At 44.8% G+C, this 23,853-nt stretch overlaps 1 protein-coding gene across 1 annotated transcript in view; it reads left to right on the plus strand.

Moving 5' to 3' along the window:
- The window catches only part of Stk39 (serine/threonine kinase 39), a 246,389-nt gene that overhangs the window by 59,483 nt on the left and 163,053 nt on the right, over window positions 1–23,853 (plus strand). Inside the window, exons 3-5 of the mRNA XM_057755528.1 lie at window positions 8,940–9,048; window positions 13,513–13,654; window positions 15,145–15,200. Of these exons, the coding sequence (XP_057611511.1) occupies window positions 8,940–9,048; window positions 13,513–13,654; window positions 15,145–15,200 (307 nt within the window). The remainder of the gene's footprint in view (window positions 1–8,939; window positions 9,049–13,512; window positions 13,655–15,144; window positions 15,201–23,853) is intronic.

A 23,853-nucleotide genomic window follows, 5' to 3' on the forward strand; every position in this document is an offset into this window, starting at 1 on the left:
GGAATGCCGTGAACAAGAGCTTTTTGTCTCCTCCCAGAATATAGCTTTTCTTTCGGGCTTAATTACAGTACGCTATAGTATAAATTAAGTTCACGGGGAGAGCTGTACTTTTCCAGACCTGTTTGGCCTTCCATTTTAAATCGGGTTACACAATGCAAAGATCTCACTGGGATTGAAGCAAAGGACTGGCAGCCGAAGCCCAGATTAAAACAAGGGCTTCTGTAACTAAATGTTAATTTAAAAAAAAGTCATTCATTTATGTCCCCCCCCCCCTCAGAATTTCAGCCATGCATTGCTTCTGTGGGCATTGATGCTGCAGAGGACTTAATCTGTTTCTGACTGGGTAGTGACCAGCACAGTTGGGCCTTTGTCATCTACCAGCCCTCAAAGGTCACCTTCTCCGAGTGGAAAAAGCATTGAATAAACTGTGGGGAGAGCTGGGTCCCGCTTCGGCCACTAACTTGTTTTTAACTTCGGTTGCATTGCCTAATAGCATCGGGTCATTTGAAGAGAGAGCTGAATTGGAAAATCCCTGAGGTCTCTTGGGAGTCTTCGAATCCTGTGTCTCTACATAGGATTTTTTTTTTTTAAACATGAACTGTACATTAACATTTATGCATTGTTTGAAACATCCCTGAAGAGCCTGCCTATGGTGTTTGTGTTTCAGGGTGGCACTCTGTTGGAGCCCCAGCCACCTTCTGACTACCAGCCGAGTAGCATGTGTGGTTTGAGTGTCCTTGTGCTGCAGTCTTGGACGCAGCTTTTGGGCTGCACTGGTGCTGTGATCTGGCTGGGCTCTTTCAAGCTTCTAGTTGCTCAAGGCCGTTGGTAACTTTTTGTCACAGTTGGCAAACAAGCATGATGGCCAGTTAGAGCCAGATTGAGGGCCAGAGGAGACCTCCTCACTCTAGTCCCTTTCTTCCACTTCCTAGGACAGTACGCATTCCATTTCAGACTGTAGGCAGTCTGGCTGTCTGCTCAAGGGCTGGGCTCTTTATTCCTTTGTGCTTGTCACCATCAGTCTTTATGAGCTGTCTGTTAGCAGTGCTCAATTTATTTTTCTGACCCTGTTTCTCTCATGGTAATGCCCAAGCTGTATAGAATATACACATACCTACTTACTATAAGAATAATAAAATAAATGTAATAAATACATATGACAAAAAAATGGTGAAAATTTCCGTTTAACAGATGCTAAATTCTTAAGTACATTGCTTTGGTCTCAACTTTGCACCTCTGCTCTTTTATGCTTTGGTATGTTTAGAGACGGTGGGAGGAAGGGCACTGGTCCTTCAGGGTATACTACGATTCCTAATTTCACATAAAAATAATTAAGGATTCTGAGTATAGCCTGCCCAGGGTCATTAGTATAGCCTTCCTTTGTGGTCCAGGTGATTGACACAGGCGCATTGTGTGGAGCAGAGTTCCTGTGCCCTTTCGACCTCCTGCACTGCTGTGGCATGCACTTTTATTATTCCTGTGGTTTCACATTTTGGCAGCGTTTGGACATCCAGTATCCTATTTATCCTTTAATTCCATGAATGCGTATTATCTCCAGGTTGGGGGACTGCATCATCTCACAGAGGGTGCCGTGTGTTAACTGGAAACCATTGTTTTTAGAAGAAACAATGGCCACTGGGGTCTTTATCTTGCAAGAGCATTATGTCATAGAAGTCACAATTATCAACTATATACTAGTTCTCGGAACATCTGCCTCCCCCAAGGAATTTTTCACCCCGACCTCTTCTCCTCTCTCTGTTCCCAAGCTTAAGTTCTTTCCTGGGCTTCATGGCCTTTGCCCCTTGATGTGAGGAATCGACATGCAGAACCAGATGTGGTGATACCCAGCAGTTTTGTACAGTTGACCAAACAGACTCACTGTACCTTCGTCTATGGCCATGGCCTTGGCTCCGGGTTTTGCTGCAGGAGACACGTTGTTAAAAGTGTTAATCCCTGTGCCAGCTTCTCCAAGAATATAAGGACGAAAGGAAATGCCAGCTGAGCTCATTGGCACCGAATGACTGCCGATCTAAACTTACCCGTTGAAATGAGTTCTGCTAAACTTCTTCAAGGTTAAGCTTGTTGAAGATAGAGAAATGCATTTGTCTGTTTATTTGATAGTACTTGAACATCGTTTCCATAGAGTGCTTAGTCTACGAGAAGCTTAAACTGCTGTTCATGCGCAACCTTGTTTTATTTAACTCAGCAGTAACTAGAAGCGAGCCCTGCACAGTGAACGGTTTCATTCAAGTGCTGACCGACATTTTCCTACTCTAAACTTGTGCTTTCTCTCTGTATCCCTTTGCATTTTCCTTGTCACCGTGGAGTGTCCCGTGACTGACTGGAGCCTGTCAGGAAGACATGCCTGTGGCGGGTAGAGTGTGTTGCCGTCAGCTTCATGTCTTTCTGTTTTCAGGAGGCACGCTTCTCATGCTCTGATTATCTCTCAGGTTTGCTGATCCCACGCTTGCTGTCAGCCCGTGTTCGTCCCCTCTGCAGCGATTCTGGAATAAATGGAAATTTGAAGTAGCATATCACTTCTGGAAGACATTTTTTAGTCGTGAAGCAGACATTTGTCCGCTTCATTTTTACCAGCTGCGTTCGGAGCCTCCCAGGGGTCCCTGTCCCGTGGGAAACCTTGGGCTAGTAAGTCGGTCTCTTCGTTTAGGAAAAGTGGCTAGATTGCTGAGCAGTGGCCGCTTTAGCTGGTTGATAGACAGATTGCTGGCTTTGAGGTGGGAACTTAAGACTTGCTGAGTCTGACTATTGTCCTGTGGACTGATAGCTCCTGGGGAGAGAGCGAACGCTGAGCTTCTTGAAAGTGCTTGCTTGCTTTCTTCCCCAGTCTGTGGTCAGCCTCAAGGTTAGTATCACTATCCTAGGGTTCCTTATTTGAGTTTTCTTATTTTCCATTATCTAAGTGGAGAATTAATGATCTTTTTTTGAAAGCATTTATCTTTTCAGACTTTCATCCGATGATAAAATAAATTCCGTAAACATCCCATTCATTTTTCTTTACCTTACAGTTCAGCTCTTTTCCAGCCATCGGGATGCTGTCCTTTATTTCATTCACAGGCTGCTGAACATTTTTGACTCAGTAGTTAATTTGGCTGTTTTGTTTTTGTTTGCTTTGTTTTGTTTTGACAGGATCTCACCACGCAGCTCATAATTGTCTTACGCTTTACTTCTCCTGCCTCAGCTTCCCATGTTCTGGGATTATTGACACGTTGCCCAGCATCCTCTTGAATCCTAGGCTTTAACCATACTTACTCCTCGTATCTTTTCCTCTGTCTGGAGTTCCTCTGTTTCCAGGCCGTCTTTGGTTTAGTTATGGGCAACTTGGCTTCATCTCCTCATCCACCCGTGTGCACCAATACCATTGAACATACAGTTTAATCATTAAGCTATACCTTGTCGGGGAGACCCTCACCCAGGAGCTGAAGCGTTGGTTTCTTTAAGAGAGCAAGGCAGTGGGAGCAGGAGAGCTTTAAAAGAAAAGAAAAAAGGAAAAAAAATTGCTTGGAGATTACATTATGAAATCATGTAATGGTTTTAGTTTGTGATGGACGACAGATGTGTCAAAGTCACTGGAAAGGAAACAGTGACGACACGAAGTGATGGCTGCTGAACGCTGTGGCAGAGGACAGAAGGTAGAGCCAGAGGACTTGCCTGCTTCCCACTCCCCGCAACCTCTGCTCCCTTGAACTCTGCAGTGATCCAAACCAGGGCTGCTGAGGGACAAACACTCCATGCAGAGAGATGCAGAGAGAGGAAGAAGAGGTAGAAGTAGGCAGAGTTCCGCCTTTTAAAGGGACAGGCTACCACCTGCCCTGCATGTATGTGTATGTGATGCACTCTGCCAGATCCCCCCAAGGGGCGGGGCCAAGTGTGCCTGGATGCTTACAAACTCACTTTTACCTAGTGCCACAGTCTCTTTCATTCAAAGAGAGTCATACTAGATGGCAAAAGTCGTGGCTATTTTAAACCTTAGTTCTTTAAGGACCTACTCATGGAAGAACCACTTAAATGAAAATACAAATTACTAGCAAGTCGGGCTTACATTGACCGTAGTTACTGTACTGTAGCTATGACAGTCTGTTGGAAAGTTCTCATTGAGGGCATGCAACGTGCCCTCGTCTTCCCTGTGTATAGAAGGAACGTCTTTCCGTCTCTCCCTTCCTTCAGTTGTCAGAGTTCTGGCTTTCGCCCTTCTCTTTCTCCATCATCCTTGCAAAGGCCGTCTGCTCCGTCACCAACAAGAGTCATCTATTAATCAAGACTTTGTTTTTCCTCCTCAGCAAAAGACATTGCTTTCTGCTGCTGGGTTGTTGTTTCTCTTTTCTCTTCATCTTCCATTCCCTCTCTCCCTCCCGCCCTCTTCTCTCCCCCTCCTTAGAATAATAAATTAGCTCTGAATTATAGAGTGTTTTGGAGAAGCAAAAGCTTTGGAGCGTTGGTTCCCTCCTGCTTGATCATTTTGAGAGGACTGGTTAACCTCTAACCATAACGAGATACAGGTTTCCCCATCTCTTTATTGCAGCTGTGTGATCTAAAGTCCTCTGAGTGTGAGTTCCCCCTTTACTTGAGGCTTAAAGAAAACAAACAAGCCCCCCCCCCAAAAAAAAAAAACCCAAACAAACCTTGCCTGTGTTGTATTAACAAAGTTGATCCTTTTTCCAGGCATGTTTATTTTTTATTGTGGGAAGATTATTCTGCTTAGAAGGCTTCCAGCTTTGCTAGTGGGCCTCTAAACAGTACAGCTTCTGAGTGTGTTTTCTTCATTGCAGCTACGAAAGTAGTTTTTGATTCCATTTGGTCGTATTGATTTTCTAATTAGTCAAGTGTCTATCCATATTCCAGCTCATTCCTCCTCAGCTGTGGGACAGATTGCATGGGACTGTTCCTTGTAGTCTTTTACACTACGCCCTTAAATTAAAAAAAAAAAAAAAAAAGTGCAAGCCTACTTCACTGCGTGCAACACCATTTGAACATTTTAGATCTCAACCACAAGTTTTCTACCTTGTTGCCATTCAGCTTTGTGATTTTTTTCATGTTTCAGTGTTTGTGAGTTTTTTCAAGTATTGTCCCGTTGGAGGCACGATTTGAAGTGCAGTGTGGAGGAGGCTGTTTTGAAGATAGGGAAATTTAAAAAAATTAGAAAATAATTACTTATGTGCAAAGCAAATTCATTTCTGTGCTTCTGGATTTGGATTATTAGCTTATAAATATGTATAATTTGGTTGAAAAGTAGTTTTAAGTTTTAGACTATTATATTTAAAAGTTATGTCATAGTTTCTTCAGATACTAATTAAATAATACTAACTGAATTTGCATTTAAATGTATGTAAATACGGTTGTTAGAAAAGTTTGCCAACATGGTTAAGTCTCATCTTCAAAAAGTCAATAAAAATGAACACTGAAAAAGAGAATTCTCTGGGTTTCTACTTGTCAGCGACAAAGACCCATCTAGTGTGTGTTCGTGTGCACAGGAGGAGCAGACCTACCTAGTGTGTGTTCATGTGCACAGGAGGAGCAGAGATCTACCTAGTGTGTGCTCGTGTGCACAGGAGGAGCAGAGATCTACCTAGTGTGTGTTCGTGTGCACAGGAGGAGCAGAGACCTACATAGTGTGTGTTCAAGTGCACAGGAGGAGCAGAGACCTATGTAGCATATGTTCATGTGAAGAGGTACCTAGCAAATGCTCATACACAGGAGGAAGTGCGGAAGGCACTTCAGATGGAATGTCTTTTTGGTCGTGTGTCTTTTTCTGAAGCTGACGACTGAACCTGGAGCCTCACACAGGCTGGGCAGGACTCTACCACCAAACCACACCCTACTACCTCACTGTTTTGTACCTTTTGATTGCTTCATCCTTCATTTAAGGAAGTTTCCTTTTTCTTTCTGTTTTCAAAATATCTAGACTTTCTCACTTGTAATCTTTTTTTTTGGGGGGGGGGGAGACTGCAGTTTTGAGGCAGGGTTTCTCTGTAGCTTTGGAGCCTGTCCTGGAACTAGCTCTTGTAGACCAGGCTGGCCTCGAACTCACAGAGTTCTGCCTCTGCCTCTGCCTCCCGAGTGCAGGAATTAAAGGCGTGTACCACCGCGGCCCGGCTCCCCTCTTGTAATCTTGCTGTCAATTAGAATGTACTCCCATAAACTTAGATATCAAACCACAGGAAAATAATGGCAGAGCACAGTCTTTGATTCTTTTGTAACACTATAAACTAGGATGTTTAGCTCCCTCCTTAAATTGGGTTGTCACTGTTGATACTTCCCCCCTAAAAGATGCAATTTACCTCATAATAGTATGTCATTTTCATAGTTCAAAAAAATCGACGTGACATTTTTATAATTGAAAGTGACAGCCCGAAGAATACTTTGCCCCTGTAAAAGCTTTGTTAATCTTCGGAGTTTTGGCCAACATTAAAAATCGCTTATTATTATTCACTTGCTTTGAAATTAATTCACTAATCTGTTCTTGAGATCTAGTCTCACGTTTGCCCAGGCTGGCGCCAAGTTCTCTATGTAGCTGTGAATGTTAAGCTCTGACCTTCTGCCTCCAGAAGGTCACCCCCATGTTCAGCTTTGTATGGTGCTGGGGATAGAAACCCAAGATTCCTGCTTCATGGGCAAGCAGGCTACAGATTGAGCTACATCCCAGCCCTTATTCTTGCGTCCTTTAAGCCCTGCTGTTCATGATATATGGTTAGTTAAAAGCAGTGGTTACATTACCCTTCCTGATCATGCAGTTACTGAGGAAATAAAAAATGGACCCTTACTTTCTGAAGTGCTTTTATTAACTTGGTTATCCCCATATCATTTAAGAGATTATTTAAGTACTTGGAGAATATCACATATGTTTCAAAGATTAAATTTTTGCTATTATTTGCATTTGGATGAGAAAATTTATAAATATCATACACTTTATATTTTTCCTATTTCTTCTATCTTCAAATTTGTAGTTGTCTTTTTCTTTTTCACTCTTGGCATGTGTATATATTAGACTTTTTTTTTTTCTGTAGCACTTTGAGGCGACTTACCGGGATTCATAGAGTTTAACGGTGGGTTATAAGGGAACCACGTTGAATATCTAGGGAACAGAGATGGCAGAGATCCAGCGGCCGTGGTAAAGCTGTCTTTTGACTCCCCATTTTCTCCACCTGTGGTTATCTCAGTGGCCTAACCTGCATTACAGGAAACCCTTTGATCCATCAGGGCCAGTGGTCGTGTCACAGGAACCTTCTCCAGCTTCCAGGGTCAACTCTATGCCTTAAGGCTGAGCCACATGCTAACCCTTGTAGGGAGTGACCAATATGTGAATCCTCCCCTGTTGTGGTGGGAGTGGCGGGCTGCGTCCTGCCACCCGGCTAGCTTTACCTGAAATAATTACATGGAAACTGTATTCTTTTGAATACTGCCTGGCCCATTAGCTCTATCCTCTTATTGGCTAGCTCTTACATATTGATCTAACCCATTTCTAATATTCTGTGTAGCACCACAAGCTAGCTTATCAGGAAAGATCTTAACCTGTGTCTGTCTGGAGTGGGAGAATCATGGCGACTGACTGCCTCGGCTTCTTTCTCCCAGCATTCTGTTCTGTCTACTCCGCCTACCTAATTTTCTGTTCTATCAGGGCCAAGCAGTTTCTTTATTAATTAATCAATGAAAGCAACAGATAGATACAAGACACACCTCCATCATTTCCCCTTTTTCTGTTTAAAAAAAACTGAAAGGCTTTAACTTTAACATAGTAAAATTACATATAACAAAACAGTTATCAAGTAAGAATTATAGTTACAATAATTATATCTATTTTATCCTTTATCATAACTAAGGAAAACTATAACTATAACTAACCATTCTTCAACTCCATCAAAGACTCCAGAAGGATATAATATTACCTAAGCAAACAAGAAGTAAGAAACTTCAAACTCTAGAAATGATAGAGACATCTCGCTGCCTGGACAGTCACCCAAAGTTCCTCTGTACCATTGGGGCATCTATCTTCGGCCTACAGGCCCATAGTATCCAGCAGACATTTCCATGAAGCAGGAAAATTCCAAAGACAGTTCAGTCACTTTCTGCTGTGTCCTGCAGAATGTCTCACAGACTCTTTCATGAATCAGGAACCCCAAAAGACCATCTCACCTTTAGGCAAGTTCAGCAATCCTCTTTCTGTGGGTTCTCTGCGTCCAGTTTATGCGACAGTCCAGGCAAGAGCAGTTTTTTTCCTATTTATTTATTTGTTTGTTTGTTTATTTATTTATTTATTATAGATTTCTGCCTCCTCCCCGCCACCGCCTCCCATTTCCCTCCCCCTCCCCTGATCAACTCCCCCTCCTTCAGCAGCCCAAAGCAGTCAGGGTTCCCTGTCTTGTGGGAAGTCAAGTTTTCTCTTCATCTGGATGTGGATGGAGGTGTGACCCACTAGGGTTGAAGCTGGCCAGTGAGTCCCAGTTCTCCTTGTAGCTTACCCAGGCTCCTCTCTCTCTCTCTGTCTCTGTCTCTCTCTCTCTCATAGGGCCTTTAGTTTGGGCAAGGAGCATTTAGTTTCGTGTTGCAGGGCTCTTGGCTGGCAGCATGAGGGTCATCTGGGTAACACACTGGGCTAAAGTTCCTCTGTCCTGTGACTGGCAAGAGAAACCCATAACCCTACAGTCTGCCCCAAGTGTGTGCCTCCGTCCGTCCACCACTTATCTCAGCTTCAGTCCCTCCTGCAAGGTCTTCTGAAAAGCTGCAAATTGTTCTCTGGGGACACACCCCTCCTTGCCCAGGGTTCACAGGACTTTTCTTCTCCGAGGAGGAGATTGCCAAGAGAGCTATAATTTCTTGGGCACCATTGTATCAGTAGCCTGACAACAGAAGGGAGGGACGCAGGGCAGGCTGGCTACAGTTCTGTATCATGTCTCTCTCTCTTTCTTCTTTTTTATTTATTACAGAAAGAAATTCAGGCGATGAGTCAGTGCAGCCACCCCAACGTAGTGACTTATTACACTTCCTTTGTGGTCAAAGATGAACTTTGGCTGGTCATGAAATTACTCAGCGGAGGTAAGTGAGTTTCGTGGCTGCTTGCTTTTGTTTTCCCTTGTCTGGTGGGAGCCATCATACTGAATAAGATTTTAGACTTTGTGCCCCTCAGTCCTTGGTTTTGAAAGGCCAGATTTCTTTTTCTTTTGTTTTTTAATTTGGCTTTTGAGACAGAGTTCTTCTGTGAAGCTGTCCTGGAACTCATTCTGTAGACCAGGTTAGCCTCAGACTCATGGAAATTCTCCTGTCTCTGCTGGGATTAAAGGTGTGCACCGTCACCACCCAGCAAGGGGCCAGATTTCTTAATAATTCAAAGCCTTTCTTAATTGGATTTAATGTCGCAGAATTGCTGTGCCCCCTTCTCCATGTAGCAAGTATCCCCACCTTCTTGGTCAGGTGATGTCCATTGCCCTAGCTGGAATATGTTCTCAGAGAACTCCAGCCCTTCTGTGTCCTGTGCCTAGATCCTTAGATGTTTCCTTTTCCCACTCATAATCACATTCTCTTTGTAGCCTTCATTTACTCTTTTCAGTATCACTGAACAGTGTTTGTGCGTTTGTGTGTGTGTGTGTGTGTGTGTGTGTGTGTGTGTGTGGTGTTGAGGATTCAACCCAGGACCTTCCACATGTCAGACAAGTGCCCTAACTGAGATATACCTCAGTCCAGTCCTTTCCTTTAAAGTCCTTTAAACACAATGTAAGTCCTTAGCGTGTTGTACTGTGTGATCAGGGAAGAGCGCTAAGGACTGTGTCTTTAGCACTTGTGTGGTGGCTGGTGTGCTGCAGTTTAAGCTCCCGTCCCTGTTTCTTCACATTTAAAGTTATTTGTGGTAGCTGAAGACTGTGATATTGATCAGTACAGAGACTCTCGACTCCCTGAAGAGACAGCTGCCCATTGAGTTTGGATCCTTGAACCCGACATCCTGTGGCTACTCACCACACTGTTTCAGTTTACACGGAGAGAAATGCTTGCCACTTCATTGGTGTTCAGTAGTGACGCAGAGTGGCGTTCTCATCCTGTTCTCGGGAAGAGATCTCTCAAGTTAGTGACAGTCTACTTTACAAGACTCTCTCACATGTGAATGGACTTTACCTGAGAAAAACAAAAAACAGCCCAACCCCGCAAGATCAGCACCAAAGGGGATGAAAATGATAACCAGTAATGCACACGCATGCACGTGTACACACACACACACACGCGCGCGTGCGCGCACGCCAGTGATCCCGAAAGTAATAGCCACTTACTCTGTGGCTCAGTCCCGTTCAGGACAGTTCACTTACTTGTTGTCTCATTCCACCTGCGCGTCCTCCATGTTGTCATCATCCGCATCCTGCAGACATGGCCCTGAAGCTCACGGGACTTAGGCAGTGTGTCCCAGTTCTCTAACTCACACACACACTTAACTGTGGGTGGTAGAGGAAAATGCTCCTTTGAAAATGGCCACAGTCCAAGTGTCCTCTCCATTTTTCAGCCCTGGACATCGAAGCTTAGAAAGCCTCCATGGTTTCTGCTGAAGGCCTACATTATCCCTGTAGGCTGACTTTCTCTGGTGGTGCTCCTTGAATACAGCTCTGGGCAGGAAGGATATCTTGTGAGCAAGAATCGATTCTGTTGTGACTCTTGTCGAGCCAAAACTAGTGTGGTTGGATCTTTAGACCAGGTTCCAGCTAAGATGAAGTTAGGAATGTATTTTAATTGTTATTGTTACTATTTTAAAGAAACCCCCCCCCCCCCTTGCGGCAAGCAGAGGCCCATACACAAGATGCCAAGTCTCTGTGGTTGATTTGAGCATCCCTGGGTGGGCCTCCTAGGAAGCATGTCTCTGCTCTCTTAGTCCTCAGTCCTGTTCTCTTAAGTGCTTTCTTTAGTTTGTAATGAAAAGGGAACGAGAAAAGGCAGGGGAAGCCTGGGGAAGCCCACAGAGCCAGACTGTAGCGCTGACCTCCAGAGCACTCAGTTCTTCCAGGAGCCGTGGTGCTGTGTCGGTGAGGCGTCCATCTTAACTGGTTGAGGCAAAGAGTATCACGGGGTTCTGCTACCTCCGAGAAAGTGGCGAGCTCTGGTGACCTGAACTCCTAGACGCCTCGGCTTCTCCGCTCCAGTTGAAGAGCTCACCTCAGTTAGCCTTTCGCTCTCGTAAACTTGAGAACATCCCTGGTTTCCTTTTTGAGGACCAGATAGAAAATGCATTGTCCTTGAGTCCAGTCCAGTCTCCAGATAGGGCTTTGAAAGGTAAAGTAATAGGTTTGAAGCAAGCTTGCACAGGAAAGTGGAGGTGTAGACAGATAAGGACTTGTGTTCACCTTCTTTCAGAAGGCTAGAAATACGTATATGCTGGTTAAGTTATATACTTTTAACAGTAAAGCAAATAATGTTTAGACTCATCTTTTCTCTATGATCTGAAAATCTACGAGTTGATACATAGATGTTTTCTCCTCTGAGGAGGGAAATTTCCGTTTATTTTGTTGTACGATGTTTGACTACATGGAGTCTCCTAATGAGGGGCAGGCAGCTAGCTAGTTTGGTGCAGTACCATCTGGTGGGGAGACTCAGTCCTCTTATTTAACCATAAAGAGCCTAGAGCCAAACTCAGGTCCTGAGGTAAGCCATTTGTTAACCGTTCAGAAATGCTGAATCTCCAGGTAATTATAGCTTTAAAAATGACCCAGAGGTGTAGAATATTAATGACTATGTGTTGAAACATGCCTAGGATACCAACCTCTATAGAGTAACAAAGCACTAGGTATTTATTTATTACTTACTAAAAAGTCTGTGCATAAAGCATAAGGCAAAGTTGTTTGGAGTCTTACAGAGGAGTCTTGGGGTTATGGAAAGGGGTAGGTGTGGAGGCACCATGCTTGCCCCCCACACACGTGATGGGAAGGAAGGGATGCTACTCTTTTCTCTTGACTCTCTGCGGTTTCTCCTCTCCCCCTGAACAATGTTTGCTTCTTGATTTCACTTGTTTACTTCTCTAAAAAAATATCTTTTATATCCTTTTAGTAGATATATTTATATTGTTGTTATTTCAAAAACTGTGTTGTCCAAGTTGTTTCTGAACTCCTGGACTCCAGACATCATTCCATTGCAGCCTCCTGAGCCCCTGAGGACCACACCCAGCTTTTAAATTTTACTTATTAGTATTACCACTATTACTGTGTGCCTACGTGTGTGTGTGTGTGTGCATGTGCATGACTGTGTGTGTGTGTGCGTGCGTGCATGTGTGTGTGTTGCCCTTAGTGCAGATATACATATGGAGCTCAGAAGACCTTGCAGTAATCACTTCTTTATTTCTACCATGTAAGTCCCAGTGAATAAGTTCAGGTTGTCAGGCTTGGTGGCAAGTACCCTTACTGTTGAGATGTCTCACTACCCTCACCATAGACTTTAAAATAAATGTACTGGGGAATCCATCATGGGCCCTTTGTTGTAGTCAAGATTCTCTGGGGGAACAGAAATATTGGGGGGCGGTTTATGTTTTATACACATACATGTAATTACAAAAGGAACGCTGGTTTAAATGACTGGGGACTGAATGGTCCACCAGTGCCTGTTTGTACAGTGGACAGGCAGAAAACCTGGCACCTGGCAACTGGTCAGTCCCTGAGGACAGAAGCCTTAGAAGCAGGGGCCAGTGATGCTGCCTCCATCTGAGCCCGGAGACCTGGAGGCTCCATGCAGAGTCGCTGGTGCCAGTCTGCGCTGAAAGACTGTGGGGACAGCAGCTGCCGTAGACCCAATCACCTAGCGAGTGGAAGTCTGTCTGGGGCCCCAGCCTATCCGATGATCCTCCCCATAACTGGGGCAGGTGGCTCTTTTTCCCTAGGTTTCTGATGCATATGCCAGTCGCCCTGGACATGCCCTCACAGTTACAGAGGAAAAATGTCTTACTCACTCGTAGGAATTTCTCAGGACAGCGAAAATGGTAATGAACTTCAATCCTCACAGCCTTGCATTCACGCAGCTGATCACATGCTTTATCACTGGCCTCGAATTCCTGGGTCCCCTCGCCCTTCCTCTCAGCTCTGTTATTATCACTTGTGTGTATGTGTTTAGCTGTGTATGTCGTGTGTGTGTGTGTGTGTGTGTGTGTGCCTGCCTGCAAAGGCCAGAAGAGGGCGTTGGATCCCTTGGAGGAACTGGAGTTAAAGGTGGCTGTGATCTCAGTGGGAACTGAGCCCAGGTCCTCTGGAAAAGTAGCAGTTTGTCTTCAGTGAGCCATCTCAACAGAGCTCTGCTTCTGGACTCTTAGTGAGAATTCGTCTCAACTTCACACTGAAAGAGTTCTTGCCAGCTTCTTAGTAGACATAGTGTTTCTGGCCTTGGGCATGACATTTGATTCATTCCTTGGGAGTATTGAAATTAAGTAAGCAGATTCTATATGTGATGGTCCTATCTAGTGTCGTAAGAGTAGAGGGTTCTTAATGTAAAAAGGAATGGGGATGCTCATAAAAATAATCCTCCCAATTCTGTCTGTCTATTCAGGTTCCATGTTGGACATCATCAAATACATTGTCAATCGAGGCGAGCACAAGAACGGTGTTCTGGAAGAGGCAATAATCGCAACAATTCTTAAGGAAGTTTTGGAAGGTTTAGACTACCTGCACAGAAACGGTCAGATCCACAGGTATGATTTCTGTACAGTCTTCTGTTTATAATATATAGCTCTAATTTGTAAAGAATTTCAAGGAACCATTTCCTACAGGTGGGCTTTTGTATTATTCAAAAGCAACACTTAAAAAGCAAAACAAACCTCCCAAGAATAAACTTGGATACATTTCCTTGGTATCCTTGAGGCTGGTTAATGTGGTTAAATTGAAATAGAGCGAATGTAGTAAGTGCTGTGTGGGCTCATTAAGGAATTAGTTAGCATAATTACTCTTGAAATGTACTTGCTTGAACTGGATGGCATCTCCCTCTTCCTAAGGAAGGCAAGATGATTCCATTTTATGTTAACAGTTTTGGGCCCGGTGGCGAGAGAGGAGGAGGCAGCACTGACTGCTTCTTCTGTAACACAGAATGATGCTCAGCTTTGAGGTGGAGGAGCCAACGGAATGTGAGTGTGTGGACGGAGGCTGCACATTCGCTCCTGGCCACCCAGACCTGAAATGATCACACAGAAACTGTATTAATTGCAATACTGTTTGGCCAGTAGCTTCAATGTATTGCTAGCTAGCTCTTACATCTTAAATTAACCTATTTCTATTAATCTGTGTATCGCCACGTGGTTGTGGCCTACCAGTAAGGTTCCGTCTGGTGTCTATCTCCCGTGTCGGCTACATGGGTCTATCTGACTCTGTCTACTCTCTCCTCCTCTATCTGCTTGAAATTTCCGCCTTGCCCTGTTCTGTGCTGTCATAGGCCCAAAGCAGCTTCTCTATTAACTGCACACAGAGGGGAATCCCATATCATGAGTGCCCAGTGTTTCAAAAGCAACAACATTCTTACTCTTAGAAATATTACAAACAATCATTTACCTCAATAACACTGTTCAAGGAGGACCCATGAGAGAGCTGGATAATCATTTAAACCATATTTTTTAGTTTCTTAATTATCACTTTCTATAAATATTAAAATCGCTCCACAGATTTTCATATAGTAAAGAAGTAATTGCATAGAATATTATAATTAACATTTATCCTTGGTATCACCCCATAAGAGAGACTGGTCAAATTCATTTTAAGTGGGCTCTGGGACTGTTTGGAATTGGGCCACACAGGCACCTCCAAGTGGAGGCGGAATAGTCCTACGTAGACAAGGATTTAGTTCTTGATAAATATGGCAGCCTTGTGACTTTAGGGTTGATCACTAACTCTGAAACCTAAAGTAGTCTCCTCAGTAGTGATTTAATTAAATGCAGATAATGGCTTCACATTAAATATTTGTTATTAAAACCCTAACTTTGCCTCGGGAGCAAAGTATAAAATGACAGTGTGCTCTTAGAACTTTTAAAGTCTGTGGCGTGACTTTCATATTTACAATGTAATGATTGTGTCAGGCAGTTGGCTTGTGTGCCGTGTGTCACAGATCTTCCAGAGTGAGTCAGTGTAATGTCTGGTCCATTCTTTATAATTTACTCGCTTCTTTGTTTTGTTTTTGTTTTTTTTTCCCCAACAGGGATTTGAAAGCTGGCAATATTCTTCTGGGTGAGGATGGTTCGGTACAAATAGCAGGTAAAGCTGAGAAGGATGAAAGTCTCCCCTTGTTTCAGTACTGTTATATTTTAAGGAATAGAGGACACGAAATAGTCAGAGTCTGTTAGGAGTGTGTCTGGGCTTCACTGGTCTAGCGGCCATGCCCTTCCAGAATGCTTGGGACTGGGGCCTGGATGCGTCTTGATACATAATGCTATTTTAGAGCAGAACCTTTTTATCCGATTTTCAATTTCTACTTGAACAGCTTCTCTGCCTTTCAGATGGAATAAAGATATTTATACAGCTGCCAGAAAAGTCATTTGGGAAATTGGTTTTGACTGAGTTTGAAATTTTAAAACATTATATACATTGGTTTAGAAACCCTTTATTTCTGCATGCTATAGAGCAACCACATCAGGTGAGCACATCCCATGCTCTGTTACTTCATTCTGGTTTTTTTTTTTTTTTGAGTTATCAGCTTACCCCAAGAGCCTTGGCGTAGAAGGTACCATATCCATATTTTCTCTTGTTTTGCCCCAGGTCCTTGCGGGTCAGCCCCAGCCACCCTTTCAGCCATTACCAGCTCTCTGTGGCACTGGTTTTGGCGGGATAGACCTTTCCTGTAATGGACTGTTTGTGCCATTTCTGAGTGCTCAGCCTTTTGTCCTCCAGTAGCGAAATACGATTAGCAGCCATTGCTAGCACTGTCCTTGGTGAGAATCACTGACGTGGCTTCTCTTACTAAGCATGTCGAAGTTTGTCTCATGCTGCTGAGTCAGCTTACTTGGCTTCCTCTTGAGTTCTAGGAAGACTCAGATGTGTTTGCAGAGATCTCGGCCTCGAGCTTACCTAATCATTGAACCAAAATTGACCACAGCGATTTATTCCAAGCAGAAGTCTGTTTCCAGATAAGCCTGAGTATTTAGAATTATTAGAAAGCAGAAGATCTCGGATCTGTGAAGATGGCTCAGAGATTAAGAGCACTGAGTGCTCTTGCAGAGGGCATAGGTTTGGTTTTCAGTTTCTACATGGTGCTTAAAACATCCGTAACTGCAGTTCCAGGGAACCCAGTGCTTGCTTCTGTCCTCTGTGGGCTCCGTGTACGCACGCAGTCTACAGATATGCATGCACACAAAGCATTCATATACACAAAATACACTAACCCAAGTTTTTTTTTTCCCCAAAGTTTTTAAACAAAGAGCTAAAAGAAAAAAATATTGGCGCTCAGTAGAAAACAAATTCTAACATAGAGACTAAACTTTTAAATTTTGGGGTTCCGGGATCAAATGTGGGACCTTGTGAATGCTAAGCAGGTGCTTTGCCATTGATATCCATCTTCAACCTCAAGGCTTGGCCAGTGGTCATCTCTGTGGACTCTGGAGAGTGTGGCAAGCAGGCTATGTACCTTGGCTGATGGAGGAAGGTCATTGGTTAAATAATAAAGAAACTGCCTAGGCCCATTTATAGGCCAGCCCTTAGGTGGGTGGAGTAAACAGAACAGAACGCTGGGAGAAAGAAGCCCAGTCAGAGAGTCGCCATGATTCTCCCTCTCCAGACAGACGCAGGTTAAGATCTTCCCTGGTAAGCCAGCTCATGGGCTACACAGAATATTAGAAATGGGTTAGATCAATATGTAAGAGCTAGCCAATAAGAGGTTGGAACTAATGGGCCAGGCAGTGATTAAAAGAATACAGTTTCCGTGTAATTATTTTGAGACATAAGCCATGCGGGCGGCCGGGTGACGGGGACGCAGCCCCGCCGCTCATATTTCAACACTTGGCCTCTGTATTTTCATACATAAAGAGCAACTTTTAATTCCTCTTTTAAAGGGGAGAAGACATTTGAAGATTCAAATGAAGTTTTCGTTTTTCAAATGAAGTGTGCTTTCCCTTAGGGAATTATAATGGAGACTGTGGTGGAGAAGGTAGATTTAGTCTAGTATATTTAGTTTAAAGCATCAGGAAGTGACTTTGGTATCACTTAAGGCCAAAGGCTTTGGGATCTGGATTGACATCACTGTGTGTCTTTCTTAGGGCATGTCATTGCCTCCTTTAGCCTCACCTTTTCCATCTGGGATGTGGGGTGAGATGCTTGTTATGTAGGAATGTACCCTGTTCCTTTGTAGCTACTGCACCTTAGGACCCGGGCTTTTGGGACTGGAGGGATGGGTCAGTGGTTAAGAGCACTGGATGCTCTCCTAGAGGCCTGGTGTTTGCTTCCTGGCACCTACATGGTGACTCCCAGCTATGGGGGTCTGATACCTTCTTCTGGCCTCCATGGGCACCAGGCACATATAGACATACATGCAAGCAAAACACCCATAAACATAAAGTGAAATAATAATAATAATAATAATAAAGACTCGGGTGTCTATGAGTTCAGCAGACTCAGGGAACTGCAAAGTATCCTATAGGGACAAAGGGCCACTTTGTGGCTGGGTTTTTTATTTTTTGTTTTTTTCCCATGTAATCACTTCTGTTTGTAAGTATTCTAGAAAATAGGGGCTAGGATCTTTGTGATTTCAAAGAATGAAAGAAAGAATGAATGAATAAGTGAACTAATTAATTATAAACTGTGTGTGCGTGCGTGTGTATTCATGGCACTATACCTGTGTGGATGTCAGGACAGCTTGGTGGAGTTGGTTCGCTCCTTCCACCTTTACATATTTCTGGAGATCAAATTTGGGTTGCCTGGTTTGCAGGGCCCACGCCTTTATTCACTGAGCCATCTTGCTGGCCCTGATACACATTTCCTTTCTTTGTAAAGAGACATATTTGTACAGAAATTTTCCATTCATAATTTCACATTGCCAGTGGGTAGTGTTCAAATTATATAAGTTTCCTGACCCATGAAACATAAACCTACTCTTGCATGTAGGGTGGCTGGTGTCATATATATATTATATATGTATCTAAAATATATGTACACTGTATGTACATGTTATTACATGCATATGCATATACATGAACACACATACATGAAATGCTTAGAACAGCCAATAAGATGGACAGTGTACGGAAACAGTCTAATGAAGCACACAGGCAACTAGAGTTCATATGAAGGAAAGAAACGCTCAGTTTCACAACTAGAGAAATTCGGCTTAAAACAGCGTTGAGATATCTGTCCCACAAAGTCGAAGGTCAGTGCATTACTGGCAGCAGAGTTACATCCACAGTGGAGAGGAATCTTGTACTCACCTCCCACAACTAGAAGTGTGGCTTGTCTTTGTCTCTGCAGCCAAGCAGAGTGTGAGGTGGCTTTTTATAGAAGCCACTCACACACGTCTCTGTCCCACGCCACAGTCAGGGACAGCACGCTGACTGCTTCTGGTCATCCATGGTGGGAGCGTGTGCATCTCCAGAGTCTGCAGCGTGTCTTTCTGGCAGGGAGTTAGTAAGCATTTATGAGCATAATTATGGCGCTGCTAGGAACCTGCCCTCCAGCTATCCCCGTGTGTGTTTGGAATGTTAGAGGCCTATGTTCATTTGTTGGAGATGTTTTTGGAAGGGGTGATAGCCTGGGCTTGAACTTGTGACAACCCTGCTGCCCCTGCCTTCCGAGTACTGGGATTATAGGCATGCACCACCATGCCCAGGTAATTTGTTGGAGTATTTGTTTGTGAAAGCAGAATATGAGATGCAGCTTGGATGTTTTAAGTGTGGTGTACACTGTGTATCCATGATGCGGAATACCCGTTCACTCTAAAGGAGGATGAAAAGCTCACTCTTGCTTAAGTGGCTAAATCAAGGCGACAGACAGTGTTGCCTTTTGTGAAAGAAGTGGGGAAGCTGAGAGGATGGCTCTGGCTTTGCACGCAGATGCAGGGACTTTAGTCACCTGGAAAGCAGGCTATTCATGTTACCCTTTTAACTCCTTTGAGTTTGAGCCAGATAAAGTATGGCTGACCTTATAAAACCAATACAATGGCTTAGGAAACTCAACTGCCGATAAAGTGATGCATTTTCTGTGTGTGTGTGTTTCTTTGGGTTTAGTTCCTCAGGCACTGTCCACTTTGGTTGATTCGTCCCCCTCCCACCCCCGCCCCGCCAAGGATTCTCATTTGTCCGGGCCTCACCAAGTATGCTAGGCTTGTTGGCTAATAAGCTTCAGGAACTTGCCATTCCCTGCCTCCTCTAAGCCTGGACTGCAAGCAGTATGCCCGGAATAGTTGCCTTTTTAACCTGACTTTTAGGGTCAAATGCTGGTTCTCATGGTTGTGTAGCAGGCATTTTTTCCCCAACTGAACTATCTCCTGAGCCCCCATTATGACTTTATTCTAAACATTTTCAAATGGCCACAGTAGTAATAATGAGCCGTCTCACATACTTCGCTTGACTTCGGTTCTTTTCAGTCTTTGGCTGTTCATTCTCTCTCTATCCTTTCTCCCTGTGCTTGGGTGCCTTTTATCATTCCTGTGGAGTTTGGTTCTTCCGGCATCTCCGTTAGCAGCTTATGTACATGAATTTTGTCAGCCCTTAGGGAACGTTGTGTGTGTTCCTTATCCTAAAGGCTGGGGACAATTTGGAAAACTGCTTCAGCTCAGAAAGGGATGGGCAAAATAAACAGGCGCCCAAACCTGAAAGTATCCAGCTGTCTTTAGCAGCCTCCTTGCTGAGTGTGGACCATCAGCTGGTTGAAATTCTCAGGCCATCACGCAGTAGCTCTGTGAGGTTGGATAAGTTATCAAGCCCCTCCCTCTCTGTGAGACTCATTTCCTTTAAAAGGGATTAAAAGCTAATACCTTTAACAGTCCAGGCACACAGTAGGTACACTATAGCTGTCAACAGATGCTGCTCTGCTGCTGTCGCTATGGTTACTAGTGTCACTGTCATCCCTAGCATTACTGCAGCCAGCAGGACCACAGCCCTGCCTGGAGATCGTGTATAGCCCTGATTGTCTTGCAAGAGATTCAGCTATGAGAGAATCTATGAGTTTCAAGAAGGCTTGCCTAGTCTAGAATTGGGAAAAAAACTTCCGCTTTATCTTGAGTTAAGCTGAAAGGGAAGTACAGCTAACTTTGTTTGTCTGGGGATGGAGCCATCCTCTCAACAGGAGGGTCAACCTAGCAGCCACTTGCCTTTGAAACGCAAAGACAGGTCAACTCAGGCTTTGTTCTGCCACTTGGTACCCTGCCAGACACCTCAGCTCCTCACTCTTGTCAGATTGATGATCTGAGCTATTTCCTGGGTGTCTGGAACACACTGTCCTTTTCTTCCTCACCCCTGGGATCTCCTGAGGTGAGGTTCTCTGCACATAGCTTTCTGTCTCAGACCTTCAGGTCCTTCTTTGCCAGCTGTGAGCGATGGCATGGAGTGCTGGGGCTCTGGGGGTGGGGGACAGGGACGGGAGAAGGGGACACGCTGGGTTCCTGAGGACACCCGCAGAAAGGACCTACGTTTGGTGGTTTTGAGGATTAACCAGGTCGGGGTGTGAAGGGCTGTGTTCTGTGTGTGCCTGGCACACGGTGAGGACTTTGTATAACAGCCCTTCCTTGTTTCCTTCTATGCTTCTTCATGAACTGGACTGTCCGGGATGCCTCCTGTCGTCCAGTAGACCTTTAAGTCAGCAGTTCCTACCCCTTTGGAGCTACAGTTTTCTAGAATTCACCCTCAATCCCCTCACCCCGTTCTCTGAACTGAGTGCAATGTTGCACTGGTACAGATAGAATTTAAAGTGTCATTTTGAAAGTTTGAAGTATAGTGTAAGGTCATTGTGTTAAAAAGCATTTCCTTGGACGCCTGGGTGCAGGGTGCTGCTGCCGCCGTTCCCATTTCATAGCAGGTGGCTGTGCCCAGTCAGACACTCGGTCACCAGCCAAACAAAAGCCAGGACCTTGGGACCTCAGAATTGGATTTGGGTTCTTGGCCATGACCTTGGGTGTGACTGTGAAGGGAACTAGATGGGTAGGAGGGACAGAAGCAGAGACACCCAGAGCAGTGTGTGTGCACAGTTCTCCAGCTGTCTGCTGTTCTGTTTGAAGAAATAGTGATCGCTGTCCACAGACGGGCCTTGTCTGTTTCCATCTGTGTATCCATGCACCCATAGGCTGCCTCTTCAAAGAAAAGTTAGGTAAAGGAGCTTAATTCTTATTTATTTCTTCAAATTTATTATGTATTGTATGTCTTTTATGTAAAGAAGCCACTCATTCTATCATGTAGATAAACCCCTCTTTTCAGAACCTTTTGTTTCCCAAAGGAAGATGGCTAGGGTGGGGGCAGGGGTGGGGTGGGGAGTGGGGCTAGGTCATGGGAAACCCTGACTTTATGATATACCTGAAAAGTGTGGCGAATAGGCTCCTACATGTAGTTCTGCTCACAGAGGTGCAGATTGTTGGGGAGCACAGGAATGTCTACTGACTTAGGGTGTAAGATGAATGACCCATGTGTTCTGTGTGTCTCCTGTGTGAGAGGCCAACTCTTGGGCACTAACTGTACTCTGGACGCACTTCCTCAGACTGTGGGGAAGGACCTCATAGTTCCGGGGGCCTCGTAGTTCCTGAGGCCTCATAGTTCCTGGTGCAGCCCAGAAACAAAGACACAGAATGAGAAGTGAATCAGTTGGATCAAAGAGAAGGTAGGTGCTGGAGCCCAGCTTCAGAGTCTGGCTGCCTGGCTCTAATGCATGTCAGTTCCCCACCTGTGGGCTTTCCAGGAAGAACTCACTAACTCAGTCTTAAATGATTCCAGTTTCTGACTGAAACTGAGCAGTCAGCAGCTTTGCTGAGTCTCTGCCTAAATCCACTTTGGGTCAGAGGACATAGGCCAAGCATCTTCCTCCTTGCTCCTGCACGTGGAAATGCAGGCATGGTTTGAGAACAGGAGGCGTCTTGGTGTCATTTGAGTAGAATGAAGCCCAGAAGTGCACCACACTCCAAAGATTGGTAAAAAGTCAGCTGTGACGTCAGGATTACAACCCAGGGATGGGAAACCCCTTCAGGATGAAATCAAATGATTTCCACCTTCTGCTCTGCCCTTGGAAAACCCTCCCTCACAATAAACCTGGGCTGGGTTCCTTGGGGAGAGTAATAAATAGCTTTTGCCTTACTCTGTGATAGAGGAATGGCTGTTTGAAAGTCACGCTTTTCCCAGGGCATGAAATTTATTTACTAATTTGTCGTTCTCTCATATTGTCACAGAAAGCTCAGTGCCTGGTCTGGCAAGTCACTAAGCCTGTTTGTCCAGAATTCATGAGAGAGTATTTTGAGCAAACAGGAAGGAATCATGAACAGGTCACATTGGGGTGGTCAGCTACAACTCTATTTATTGTAAGATTCTTCAAAACAGTGGCCAGTAAAAATGTTGATTTCAAAATCTGATACTTTTTTTTTTTTGCTTTGTTTTTGTTTCGGAGACAGAGCGATGCTGCTGAGTCCTGGCTGAGCCTGTGTAACTCAGGGTGGCCTGGAACTCACAATTGTCTTGCTGCCTTGGTCTCTCATGCTGGGATCAAAGGCATGTGCCACCATCACCAGCCTAAAACATGATTTCCAAGGACCTTTCTAGATGTATAGCGCTACATTATATATGATAGATGCCATGCTCATAAGTTCACATGCTGTTGCTGTTGTGGAGTCTGTGGTCTGGATGTCTCTGGGACCCCAAACACTCCCGTGGGAATCTGATTGCCACTAGGAGTAGCAAGTGATGCAGGCTGAGCTCTTGTGATTGGGGGGGCGGGGGGAGAGGTGATTTTAAACGGAGCCTGTGAAGAGATGCTTTTCCTCTTATGGTGCAAGGACGCCTCCTGCAGGTGCCGTGGATCTCCCAGAGAGCAGGGTGAGACCAGATCTGCTGGTGTCTTGATGTTAGTTGACCAGCCGTCTGAACATGGAGAAGCAGATTTCTTCTGCCCTTAAGTTACCTAGTGGAAAGTTTGTTGTAGTTGTGTTACGGGCTCCAACTGTGTTTATATGTCCGTGAAGGCTTATTTCCCATCTCTAGACTTTGTAACCGAGAAATTGAGTCTGGTCCTTAGCTAAGCAGCGCAGGACACTGGAAAGTTACTCACACCAGCCTCTATTTAGCCAGCAAGACTTGAGATCACATGACTTCCTTATACCTCGTTTCCTGGGAGGGAGATTATGTACTTTTCTTCTTTGAACCCACGGCCGGCTCCTGTCTGTGTTTTGCGCACTGAAATCGCCCTGACACCGACTTCCAGAGAAGCATGAAGGGAACTTCTGTTTCCTGCGTTAGCATCAGTCTCAGGGAGACAGAGGAGGAGGGGCGTGGGATTTGAGATCCAGGTCTGTTGGGCTGTTTGTGCTTCTTCTGTCTTCTTTGGACTTGGATGGAGGTGGCTGGAGTTGAGCAGGTGTTCCTTGTGTTTAGGAAACAGAGGCCTTGAGGAGGGTCACAGGGAAGCTCTGCTCTGGCAGGAGCCTTTGATGAGTATGGGCGCGCTCTGAAGGGAACCAAGGCGTCTTACTGGGTAGCTGCTGGCGGTATGTCCTGATACCGTGGTCCCTCTGGTGGGCTCTGAGGGCTCTGACTCTGCCTGGGAGCCGTCTGACCTGGTGTTGCTCATTCTGGCGTCATAACCGTGTAGTGTGCACAGTCCTGGATAATAAAACACTAGAGCACAGCGAAAACACAGCTAACTGTTCCTGGTGTGTGTTTTGGGGTGGGGGCAGGAACCTTACTGATTTGGCGTGTCGCCAGATGACAAGGAAGTGGTTAAAGGACAAGGTTCT

Source organism: Chionomys nivalis, chromosome 22 (assembly GCF_950005125.1).
Source record: "Chionomys nivalis chromosome 22, mChiNiv1.1, whole genome shotgun sequence".
Lineage (NCBI taxonomy): Eukaryota > Metazoa > Chordata > Mammalia > Rodentia > Cricetidae > Chionomys > Chionomys nivalis.